General features: G+C 39.2%; 1 protein-coding gene across 1 annotated transcript; it reads right to left on the minus strand.

Moving 5' to 3' along the window:
* Positions 1 to 1,000: 1,000 nt before the first annotated feature.
* On the minus strand, positions 1,001 to 10,737 carry LOC130553731 (uncharacterized). Its single transcript, XM_057332883.1, has 12 exons — positions 10,623 to 10,737; positions 10,510 to 10,550; positions 10,334 to 10,372; positions 9,873 to 10,134; positions 9,641 to 9,780; positions 6,415 to 6,694; positions 6,186 to 6,322; positions 4,698 to 4,965; positions 4,317 to 4,456; positions 2,564 to 2,649; positions 2,327 to 2,417; positions 1,001 to 1,442 (listed from the first exon to the last, which is right to left on the minus strand). The coding sequence occupies exons 2-12, from the start codon at positions 10,541 to 10,543 to the stop codon at positions 1,429 to 1,431; spliced, it is 1,491 nt and encodes a 496-aa protein (XP_057188866.1). The 5' UTR covers positions 10,544 to 10,550; positions 10,623 to 10,737; the 3' UTR covers positions 1,001 to 1,428.
* Between the last annotated feature and the right edge of the window lie 1,948 nt (positions 10,738 to 12,685).

Below are 12,685 nucleotides of genomic sequence, written 5' to 3' on the forward strand. Positions count from 1 at the left end.
AGTGCGGGCAGGACGTATCCACAACGTCTGCCCCAGCGTACTGGAAGCAGGCATTGTGTCCGTCCCCCTCCTCGATGAGTGTGTTGCACCCATGAGAACAGCGGGACAAGCCACGCTGGAGAAATTTGCTCTTTTAGAAAAGGAAATTTGCTCGAACACCTCCGGAACTGCCGAGACGCCCAGGGGAGAGTCACTGCAGGAAGGGACCGTCCGCTGTCCACGTCATAGATTCCAGCAGAAAGAATGATCACCCAAATCGCAGAGAAGCTCACCAGATGTGTAGGCTCTGAAGAACAAAAGGTGAATGAATGGCTTCCCTCTTATACCCGGACATCCGGGGAGGAGCCCGTCATGCAAATTTCATTCGCCAATTTTCATTGGCCTTTTCTAAATACCCAGAAGATGATAGGTTCTCAAGACAAACTCCATTCTGTCGGTTCGACACAACGTCGAGAGACCGACAGAAAGGGAACCAAAGTTAAACCAACCGAACTACGGTGCGCGTGAAGGGACAGACTGCTCGTGCTTTTTCAAAGCGCATTTAGATGCAAGTTATTTCATGTCTGACGTTGAGATCTCTGGCAAAATATAAATGCTAAATTAAGATGATACCTTGAAGATATACCATTCATGGATTAATGGCCCTCTGAGCTGCATTAAACAGTCTCGTAGATTTACATTTAAGAATTTGACAATGATGTTATATTAGATATAAAGATATTAAAAGATTTAATATCTCATTTTCAATCTCTCCTCTATATGTATGAGACAGTTGTGTGTCTGCAGGAGGTTGACAGAAGGTTCTTGGAGGTACAGTTATTTACAGGTAATATAAAAACAACGGTGAGAAAACACAACCCTGTGGGTCACCAGTGTTTGATGTCTCACTGTTTACTGCTCGTCTGTCAGAAAGCTGCTAATCCATTGACATATAAAAAGAAACAACAGAGAGATGCAATGAACTCAATCCCACAAACTGGATAAAACATGTTTTGCAGGTCACAGCTTTATTAGCATGACTGTTTTACAGTATTGATTTAAAAGCTTTTAAAAACAAAATACAGATATCAGCTATATAGAAAACAAACAAGTGCAAATATAACTGGGGAAATAGAAATCTCTAATCAGAGTTTTTTTAAAAGGATCTTACATGTGTAAAATTAATTGCTGTGAAATGAACTTAACATGATATATTTTGAGCCCATGACACACTACTGTTGTGCAACACACTTTATCAGGCTTTGACACACAACTACACAACTAACAACAGAAATATAGTTATGAGGACTATAATGAGATTCAAGTTCAGCAGTGATGTGAACACCATGACGTCAATAGTAGAGAAGGACCAGGCAAATCAGTGAATTAAAGAAATAAATAAAATGCACTTGCATTAAAGAGTCAGTTTGTAGATTCAGATTAATGAAGTTAAACACAAGTACCTGTAAAGAAAACAAAGTACATTTAGAAAAAAATGTTCTATATATTATTCATTATTACACTTTATAATGCAGACCAGGGGTGCATTTTCCAAAAGCATTGTTAGCCACCTATAGTTGCATCTTTTCCAGTTCAGTTCAACAAATTATTAATAAAACACAGTATATTTGCAGTCGCAAACTATAGTGACATGCAATAAAAATCTGAATGAAATAAACACAGCAGGTCTGTGCATTCAATTTAAATGATGGATCTGTGACAGAATTCATATGATTTCTGGAATGACGTTTATTTACTCAATGATGCTGTGGTGCTTAAGTTACATCACCAGAGCTAGATTTTACACTTGTGATTATACACAGTGATTATTTCACAGAGTCAAAGATGATGATGAATGATATACAGTAAATTATATCGCCCTTTTTTTAATAAACATGGTTTCAAAGTAGCTTCACAGAAAACCATACTGTAGTGTCATCAGTGTCTCAGTGAAACATCTTTAATGTTTTTGTCTTTGAACCCTCAAGTTGTCCAATAAAGTGCTATTGTGGCAAGAAATTAAAAACCTTATATTAATGTTAGTATTCATTTCGGGAGAACTCAGACTCTTAAATTCATCCCGTTTGTGTCTTTTAATTGTCTTATCACAGAGAGTGACAGTGGGACAGACCCATTAAAATGCACCGTTTACAGTAGATACACAAACGTATACATTCGGTAATAAAAATATATTTAATATTATACTAATAGATACCATTTAGAACACGGCGTTTGTCACGTTGAATCCAGTGGGGACAGAATTTGCTTATAGTTCTAAAGTCTTTTGTCGCTCACATTGCGCCGCTCACGTGTACTGTAGACAGTGTGTTAAAGTGTGTGTACTTGCCTCCGTCCTCCTTCTGTTCCTCTTCTTTCTTGGGTAGTTGTGTCCAGGACAGATTAAAATCAGAGATGTGTGATGCCAGAGCAGACTGCAGCTAAAATTCATCAAAGATTTCATTTATACTGTCATTTCTCATTCTCTCATCAACACTCATCTCATATATTTACACACATCAAACACTCTCATATGTCACTTCTCTCTTAAATCATCACGTTTACTTTTGTATTTTAAGACTCTCACCTGATGGAGGATTTTGTCTCTCTCAGCAGCTGCATCAACACTGGAGGAGAACTTCAGCCTCAGAAAGGTTTTTCTCTTATGAAAGACTAAAAACAAAAAAAATAAACAATTACACAGCACAAATTGAAACAGTGGTATTTGAGGAAAATATCACAAGATGGTATCAAAGCAGAAAGTTCAAAAACGTAAATCCTAACAAATTCATCACTTTTACACTGCAACAATCATCAAAAAAGATGAATCTTTTATTACTGATGGACGTTCTAAAGCAGCTCTGTAGTCTGATAAACGTTTTCTATGAGACACAAAAGATAAATATATAAAACATTTTAATCATTTTACTCCTTGAATCATAGAACATGGCTCATATCAGACTACTGAAGCTAAGGTCATTTTAAATATAATAGAACTGATATTCTACAAAGCCCGCCCCGTTTTGCTGCATCCGGCATCAGCCAAAGCACTATGTAATGATTATTCTGAAATAATTATTTTTGGAAAAAAATGTGTTATTTCCAGCCAAAAGCAATAATAAGGTCTGCAATATGTATTTGAAATGTGAACATGACTCAGAATGATGTAAACAAAATAAGGCTACGGCATCACCTGCTGATTAAGAATCACAACACTGAGGAGCAACACTGTTCCTGTAATGCTGGGTAGCTCTTATTCACTATTATCATCATTAAAAAAATGAGTTTGTATAACATCACATTCTAAGTCATCCTAGCTAGCGTTAGTTAACTACTGTAGTAGCCTATAGTGTGCTTGCTTTATGCCATAACATGAGGTTAGCGGCACTGGTTTCTGACAGGTTTAGGGTACGTATTGAGAAGTATTGAGATGGAGTCCTGTTGTGCGGCTTCTCATCCGGCAATGAGGGAATGTGTGAGGGAAAACTCTGGACGAGTCTTCTTTGTGTGAGTGTGATTAAAGGGAAGATTTCACCCCAAAATGAAGATACTGTCATGAAATACTCTCTAGTTGTTCCAAATCTGTATAAATGTCTTTGTTTGGTTGAAAAGAGAGAAAGATATTTGGACGAATGCTTGTAACCGAACAGTTCTTTGACTCCATTGACTACCTTAGTAGGAAAAAAACGACAACGGTAGTCAATGGTGCCCCAGAGCTGTTTGCTTTCCTGCATTCTTCAAAATATCTTCTTTTGTGTTCAAAAGAACAAAAGAAGATATTTTTTCCTACTGTGAGAGTCAATGGGGGCAAAATCTGTCTGGTTATAAGCATTCTTCCAAATATCTTTCTCTGTGTTTATCAGAACAAAGAAATTGATACAGATTTGGAACAACTCGAAGGTGAGTAAATGATGACAGAATTTTCATTTTTGCCTAAACTGTTGCTTTAAAAACATTACGGGATCATGTTCGTACAGTGTGACGACAAGCAAGAATCGTGACGGCTATTTAAAACCACATACAGTAGTACGCAGCCGGTTTACTTTTGATTGTCAGACAAAATGGCGAATAGCAACAGGGGTGCATGATGTTGGCGTTATGATTGGTCAGATGGCGTGTCAATCAAACTTCCGGCTAAGGGTCAAGTTCCCGAACTCTAGGACCCCTTACAACGACAACATTTCTTAATCAACTGAATCTTGCGTGTCATAGACTATTCATAATAAAGTGTTGCACTTCATTCCCAAGAAACTAAACACGGATGATGAGACTTTTTCAGAGGCTCTATAATTCAGTACATTTGTGAAGTGAATGAAAGTCTATCATAAATCAGCCTATACCTTTTTTATAGACCTCCACTTCACACAGAGTGAGATGAGATGTACGTCCGGTCATGACCACATTCACATAACGTCCCTCCATCCCATGACATGAATAACTGACAGTAGAACGTACTGCAAGATCAGAAATCAAAGCACATCTACAGAGAGAGAGAGAAAGATCAGGAAAGAGAATCAGTGCACCTGTTCAGATCAATTCATCAAATCTTCTCTATGACACCGCGTCAACACCGGAGGGGCGTGTCACGACAAAAGACAATAGAACAGTAGTCCACACTGGATGTGGTGCAATGCAGCGCAACACGACAAACCCATTAAGAACAAGCAGGTTGTCGTGTCGCATCCTGTGTAGACATGGTGTGACCTTATAGAAAACTTTACATGGGATTGTTGTTTCCGTCGTTTTCCAGTGAGTTTCCAATACGAATCTCTGCTCCGTTGGTTTGATCAGGACAGCAGTCTCCTCTGTTACTGATGATCACTGTTCCAACATAATAATAATCCAGAAGATCCATCCTCCACCATGAGTTGCTTTCATATGCTGTAATGGAGCAGACTGAATCAAATTTTTGACCATCTGCAGCGCTTTTGGCTACCCAGGGGGTATATGAGGATGACTGTGTAGCCGTTCCTTTAGATGCTAAATTCTCTATAAAAAACAGACATTAGAACACCATTAGAGTCTTTCCCGTCTGACAGACCCACAGCTAAAACAATCAGATGTCAGATGACACAAAATAAATGTAAACTGTCAATAACATCAAAAACAAAAGATCATTTTGAACGCAGAACGTTAGAAACTGTGCACTAGTGATTTGAGTCAGTCTGTTGAGGAGGTATGTGCTTCCTCGGAAATCTACTCCAAACGACTGTAACAAGTGATAAAAGATTTTGTTTCTTTCATGCGTGGTAGCACAGGCACACAAGTAATGCCCGAGGATGCTGACAGCATCAAGCAAACTGACCAATCAAACAGGCCAAAATGTATGTTTTTGTCATGTAAAAGTATATACATTTTAATGCGTAGCAAAACTGTACGCACGCACTGGGACATACTAACGCAAAACGGAAGTGGCCGTTGTTGCCTAGAAGACACTGTGATCCACTGTGAACTGTCACAAACATCAAAATACAGCTCTTCCTTGCATTTAAGTGTTTGTTCATTCAGTATTTCGTATGTTATGTTTACTGTATACTAACATTTATTAATTTAGCGAAGCATCTTTTATTTAATTTTATTAATGCAGTGTAGCATCACTAAACTCCGCCCTCTCGCGGTGAGTTGTGGGTAATATCAGCCGTTATGTGTCCATGGATTCAAACTTCAAATTTGACCGGAAACAGTAGACCATTCGGGTACTTTGAGGATATTCATTTCAGCATACTATGATTTGGGACATACTAATTCTATTTTCGAATACTATTGAGGACGGATAGTGTGCAAATTGGGACGCAGCACATGTCTCCGCTGATTGTTGTGGTGCAGCAAATCTACTTATTGATGGAGAAATGATCATGCAGCACAAACACGCAGCATGGGAGCCTCCATTATTGTTTCGGGAATACTTGCGCATGCCTACAGACTGAAGGCGTAATATGCATGCCCATGACGTCATCGTTTTTGGAAAACACTGTTGTCGTGTAAATGAACAGCCAAAACACACAAAAGTTTTCAATTTTCCGTTGAAAACGGTCTTGTGTAAACAGCCTCTAAGTGTGGCAACCTTTCGCAAACAAACAAGAGGTTTATCCTTCAACTTTATAAAAACACAGATTGATTCTGAATGAGGCGTGTTCTAGACTGTGACTGCATTACATAAGTATCACTGCACCACCGTTTTTTACCTGACATCATCGTGAGATAATTACCTGTTTCATAGACCTCCACCTCACACACAGTCAGATTCTGCAATGCAGGCAAGACCACATTCACATAACGACCCTCCATCCCATGACATGAATAAATGACAGGAACACCTGCTGGAACCTTAGAAATCACAGCACATCTAGAGAGAAGTACGGTGAGAGAGAGAGAATCCATACAACTGTTCAAACAAACCAATCAGAAGTGTTGAAGTGATTTCATGAATAACTTTACATGGAATTGTTGTTTCCATTGTTTTCCAGTGAGTTTCCGATACGAATCTCTGCTCCGTTGATGTGCCAAGTACAGCAGTGTTGTCTCATTGTGACGACTACAGTTCTAATGTTGTAAATATTCAAGAGATCCAACCTCCACCATGAGTCAGTTTCACTGGCTGTGCCAGAGCAGGTTGTGGAAGTATCACTGGCACTTCTTCTACCGTCTATGGCATTTTCAGGTACCCAATTGTTAAATACAGATGATTGTGTAGCTTTCCCTTTTAATGCTATATTCTCTAAAAATACAACAAAAAAGAGAAACACAAATCAATGTTTTAGGTTGACAATATATGACTGCTCCTAGTCTTGTATGAACCGTCTTCAAAGTTTCAGTTTGTCTTTTCTCCAGTCAGATACCAAACATGTTACAATCATGTTACATGTTACAATGCTCAAAACCAAATTTCTGAAAACTGCATGTCTACACTGAGGGTTCAATACTACTGAAACTCAAAATGATTGACAACTTTGAACCCAGAAGATAATTATGTTAAGTAAGAGTAGTTTAATGTTATATGAAAGATATTGGCTAATCATCATTTTCTATTGCCGCCATTTAGAGGGCACTACTGTATGTATTCTGACTGTCAACTGATCAAGACTACACAAAAATAATTACATAACACAATCATTTGAATGATTAGCAAATTCTTGTCTCATTTCTTATGGTCAGGTATTATTAGACATAGCTGCCATAGAGCCCTCCAAGTGAAGGGGTTTGAAATGTTCAAGCATATACCGACAACAGCGTCAACACACAAAACAATGTTAAGCCTGCACTTCCCTGATTTCCCCTAGAGTTACTACACATAGAAAAAAATAGTTGATCCAGCTTGTTTAATTACGTCACAAGCAGTTTTATAAGTTCTCTCAACTACGACTTTAAGTCCACTTAACTTAGAAGATTAGAGAAATTCATATTTTATTATTTGATAACATAATATCAACACTTTAATCAAAACAGTTGTCAAGTAACTGCTCACACAGTTGTGTTGAAGCCACTTTTAGTGGTGGCATGAATGCTGAACACACAAACCTCAAACATGGTGACCTTTAAAAAACCCATCGTTCATTAAATAACACATCTATATACATCAGGCGACTAGCGATTTCAACAACAACAGCATTAATAATATCTGCAGTGCAAACACTAAAACTGTAATATTTGTTAAGTTGAACTGTTAAATTGAACACGGCACAATGAATGCTAGGAACACAGTTTGTTAAAATGGGAAAAAATATTTTGCCACATTTTGACCAAAACTTTAATATCTAAGTCCAGTAAAATAAATGTTTTTGGACAGTTACAATTTTTGTCTAATTTTGTTCAGCATACGCAAAATAATAAATTGATTCCTGTTACTAAAAAACCTTCGTTCAAGATACTTAATTGATTTTGTTAGGAAAACCTTTTAGCACAAACCCTAGTAAATCACGTTGCGTGATTCATTTAAATACTCTCTTCCCATAAAGTTTGTGGTTTGTGTCTGAAGCAGGCCCGGATTAAGAATTCAGGGGCCCCTGGGCACAAGTGTCTTGTAGACCCCCCCCCCACATGCATAAACATATTCATTTTTCTAAGAATAAAAGGGCAGACTTTGTCAATGATTATACTATAAGAGTAATTTGTCCATTTGTTCAACTTTATTTGTGTAACAAGCACTTCGCGACTCACGTTCTTATGTAAGCGTGTAATGGTAAACGGCATTAACGAATTTTAGTTATACTGTGTATACTGAGTCTGTGTAAGTAAACATTTTGCAATGTATGTAAAAGCACTCTGGATTTTCTAATAACTAGGCATAAGGCAGTTAGACCTGATCAACATTATATCAATATAAAATTAATTATTGGCGAAGACACACCAAATCCATGTAAAAAAAAACCCTCTTACCTTTTTAAGATTTTAAAGACAACCGTGAGGGTATTCTAACTTAACCTATATCTTATATTCACAACAATAAAGCCGTTCTCATTTACATCTTTTCAGTTTTTATAAAAAGCGGCGATTTTGGCTACATTCTTTCACACAGCCTCTGTCATGGTAACCATGTGCATATTCACAGACGAAATGGGTTCATGTGTACACATTCAAACAGTGGATAACAGTGACAGGTTGTTGGAAACGCTGTTTTGTACTCATTTCATTCAGGAGTCACCTGTGGAATGTGCTGCTTCTTCCTGCCGCTCAATGAGATGATCCCTGCGCGGGGAAAGAGAGACCTTGCGCTCGCGGGGGACATTTTCCCACTGAAAGCTAAAGTTTATCGGAAAGTCGCTTGATTTATCGCATTGTGCTTCTGAACAAAAGCTGCTAAAGGGCTTGTAAAAGTTACTAAATCAAGAGACAGACTTGCGTACGTTAGAAACACGGTTTTGTGTGCGCACTTGCGTGTGTGCGGCCAGAGAGGCACACGGCAGAATGAATATAGCGAAAACATTTTCTCCCCCTTTCTTGGGCCCCAAGCACGCATGGGCCCCTGGGCCTGTGCCCATAATGCCCATTGGATAATCCGGCCCTGGTCTGAAGAGGAAACTCCTACAAATGCATATGCAAAAAAGTCAATCGCAAAAACAGCTGTGTCCACGCCTTTTCAGCGCTTGTTTTCACTGCCTGTCTTTAGTAAATACCCACAGTAGTTTATTTAGGCCAAATGAGGTGTTTGCGCTGACGCAAGCTGTCAGTAAATCTGGCCCCAGGTGTGAACGGGTATTTGTCTCCTTTGTGATCCTAATATCTTAATATCAGGTTTAAACATGCCGCTGTTCACAAACAACACGTTTTGTAAAAGCTTTTCTGATTGTTTTATGTATACTATGTATGGAAGTAAAATAGTGACAAATGTTTTTGAAGCAAAAAAAAGGTGCTGAATAGCACTGAATGAAAAAAGCATTGCATTAACAGTGTTTGCATTGTAAGGTTCTTCAATTCAACATGTTTACATATTTAAGCGGTGTTTTAAAATACGACTTTCACTATTTCACCAGCAGGTGGTGGAAGCGAGTTTTGATGAGACCAAGACAACAGGTAGACCGAGGCTATCACATCACACTCAGCGATTTGCCAAAATTGACCAAAGGGTATGTAGTAAACTATGTGTCACATTATGTTATGATAATGTAGTTGAAGTCTTAAAATAAACCAAACTTCCCAGCGCTTACACAGAACAGACAGAAATTACCTGTTGTATAGACCTCCACCTCACACAGAGTGAGATGAGACGTTCGTCCAGTCATGACCACATTTACATAACGTCCCTCCGTTCCATTACACGAGTAATTGACAGAAGAACCCTTTGAAAGACCAGAAATCACAGCACATCTAGAGAGAGAGAGAGACCAGAAACATACTGCATATAATTCATCAAAACAGTCAGTTAATAAAAGTGTGATTGCATTTAATTTGATCTTTACATGGCGTTACTGCTTCCATTGTTTTCCAGCGAGTTTCCGATGCGAATCTCTGCTCCGTTGGTTTGTTCAGGACAGCAGTGTCTATTGTTAGTAATGACCACGGTACTAATATTGTAAGAATTTAGGAGATCCAGCCTCCACCATGGGCTCATTTCATGTGCTGTAATGGAGCAGGGTCCATAAAAACCATCACTAGATCTTTCAGCGGTGTACGGAGAATATATGGGGCTCTGTGTAGCCGTTCCCATTAATGCTAAATTCTCTGAAAGGGAAATCCAAGACAATTAATCATTCAATTCATTCTGTCTGACAGCTTAGTTTAGGGTGAACTGATTATAAACATGCTTTTTTTTATTCTTTCACAGTATGTCCTTGCTGATGGTTAAGATGGTTAAATGGTTAAATCTGTCATCTTAATGTAAATTGGTCATATTTAACTCGTATCCAGTTAAATGTTTTACCTTCTAATAGGTCTAAATTTTCCTGACTGGAAACAAGACCTGTTGAAAAAAGAAATGCATTAATTTAAGATTGTCATGAAGCCGTTGGAAGTGTTTTTTCTTAACATTTAAAGATTTGCATGAAGAATGAGTGACAGCATGTATGATGTTGAGATGATGATGTGAGGTGTACTCACCAGAGAGTAAGATCAGATGAATGAGTTTGTCCATGTCTCTGCTGAACAAAAGGAATATGAGAAAGGAGAAGAGAAGAGAATTGAGTTTCTTCTGGGTTATGAGCAGAACTTACACATGAAGATTTCACTCCTCTCTTCTTCACTCTTCTAGCTATACATCAACACATCCCTCTGGACATTTGACTCGCTCCACCCTCACCACACTTTCACTGTTGATCAATGTGCGTGACACCACTGGACCTCTAAAACGCTTTTCTTAACTCACCTTTGTCATTTCAAGTCTTATTTGCAAATCAAATCTGGAGTCACGGAAATGCTCATGGAAATGTTGTGCTCTCACCTGGAAACCAGCAGATAAACATAAAGGAAACAGCTTTAAACAAGACAACGTTCATTTCAATCATGAACACAAGCCAGTGAAAGACTGACAGAATGTTTTGTTACTAACCACTCTCATCATGTTTGTGTTATGAGTTCAGAATAAAGACACTTTCATACGGACGATTTAAACCCAGAGACCAAATAACAACAATTTATGAGCAGAAATCAAAAGTGAATGAGAAGTCATCTGTATCTGGAACAGCAGAGAACGGTTACACAACAGATGCTTAAAAAAATGCACCGTGTCATTTGAGTTCACAGCTGAAGCATGCTCACAGAGCGTTAAAACTTCCGCCTGTCAGCTACTTAGGCCTGTTTTGTTTAGGGATGTTTTGTTAAGAAGATCAGTTCAAATTAAGGATGCATCCTGTGCCGGTGCATGAAGGATGAAACAAAATAAAACCAACCATGAGTTGATGATGTGTGATGGTTATATGTCATTACCACTTTAATCATGGACAGTTAATCTGACACATGATGTTCAAACACAGTAAAGGTGTCGCATCAAACCGTACATGCCATTCAAATGGCCTAAAAGAGAAAGGCTTTCTATACGTTTTTTTCTTGTGAGTCCTGCATTTATGCAAATGTCCCATATGTATACGAATCTGCAACATACATATGCAAGTATGTTTTCATTTTTCAAATTATTTTGTTTATTGAAGTCACCAAGATAGGACACGTGTACATCAAGCACGCCACACCCAGCACTACCTTCATTGAATATATTCCTGTATTTGTTTGTTGAAAAATGGTGGTATTGAACCTGAACCCAACTGTCATGGCTCTGCTTCATTTAATCATGTTTTTCTTGGTCCTGTAGCAGAGTCAAGACAAAGTCTTTGGTTATGTGTGGAGAGAAACATATTATTGTCCTTTTGACAATAATACACATTCTCTCCAGTGTCTCGTCTCTGTTCCCGCCATCTCGTTTCCTTGTTATCCTTCCAAGGTAGTGTTTCATTACCCACACCTGCCCTGTGTCGTTATCCCTCGTTTGTCTTGCCTATATATACCCTCTTGTTTCTTTGTCCTGTGCTTGTGGATTGTACCGTGTATTGTATTCATGCCTGTTCGTGCTTGATTCCGTGCCTAGTGCTGTGTGTTCCTGTTCCGTGAGTTTAGTGTCTGTTAGTTTATTGTAGTTTTTTCAGTGTGGTCCTTAGTCTTTTTATTTTAGGTTAGTGCGTTTATGAGCCTGTTTTATTCCTCCATTTATTATCGTGTTTTGTTCCCCACTGTGGGTTTTTGTTTTGCGTGTTTTGTGTAAAATAAATATTTCTTGTTAACCCTTTACTGTCTGCCTGCATTTGGGTTCTTCCCGCCGCACCATCGTGACATAATCCACAAGCCATAAATGAACCCAGCAGGCAGCCCATGGACAGGCTCCCAACCAGCCGGTGGCCATGTACCGGCAACCCAGTAGGGTGGGAGGCATTAGCCTCCCAGTCACATGCCAGAGGTGGCCCGTTCCCGGCCCAGTGCCATCGGCCTTTACTGGACTATGCGCAGGAGGTCGAGGCCAGGAAGGCATCCGTCCCCGAGGTGCTGGTGAGTGCCTACCTCATGGCCGGGATGGATGACCCACCATCTTTTCCGGAGCGGGAGGAGTTGGTTTACCAGCCATTCCCACAGTTAGTGGAACGGTTGCAGCTTCGAGAGGAGTGTGGCAAAGACTCCTCTCCCAGCAATCATCCAATCTCCTCTCATCCCGGTCGGGCGTCCATTCCGGGGGACCGTGTGGTGGGTACTCTCACCTTGGGGAACTCCACGCCGTCATCCTCCTCACCTCCTG

The sequence above is a fragment of the Triplophysa rosa genome, linkage group LG1 (assembly GCF_024868665.1).
Source record: "Triplophysa rosa linkage group LG1, Trosa_1v2, whole genome shotgun sequence".
In the NCBI taxonomy this organism is placed as follows: Eukaryota; Metazoa; Chordata; class Actinopteri; order Cypriniformes; family Nemacheilidae; genus Triplophysa; species Triplophysa rosa.

What these genes read in the sequence shown, in the direction of transcription:
- LOC130553731 (XM_057332883.1), bottom strand. Translation starts at nt 10,543, where the DNA reads ATGGACAAACTCATTCATCTGATCTTACTCTCTG. An exon ending in TCATCTGATCTTACTCTCTG is followed by an intron (nt 10,373 to 10,509) that starts GTGAGTACACCT and finishes TTTTTTCAACAG; the next exon opens with GTCTTGTTTCCAGTCAGGAA. An exon ending in GAGACAAAATCCTCCATCAG is followed by an intron (nt 2,418 to 2,563) that starts GTGAGAGTCTTA and finishes GATGAATTTTAG; the next exon opens with CTGCAGTCTGCTCTGGCATC.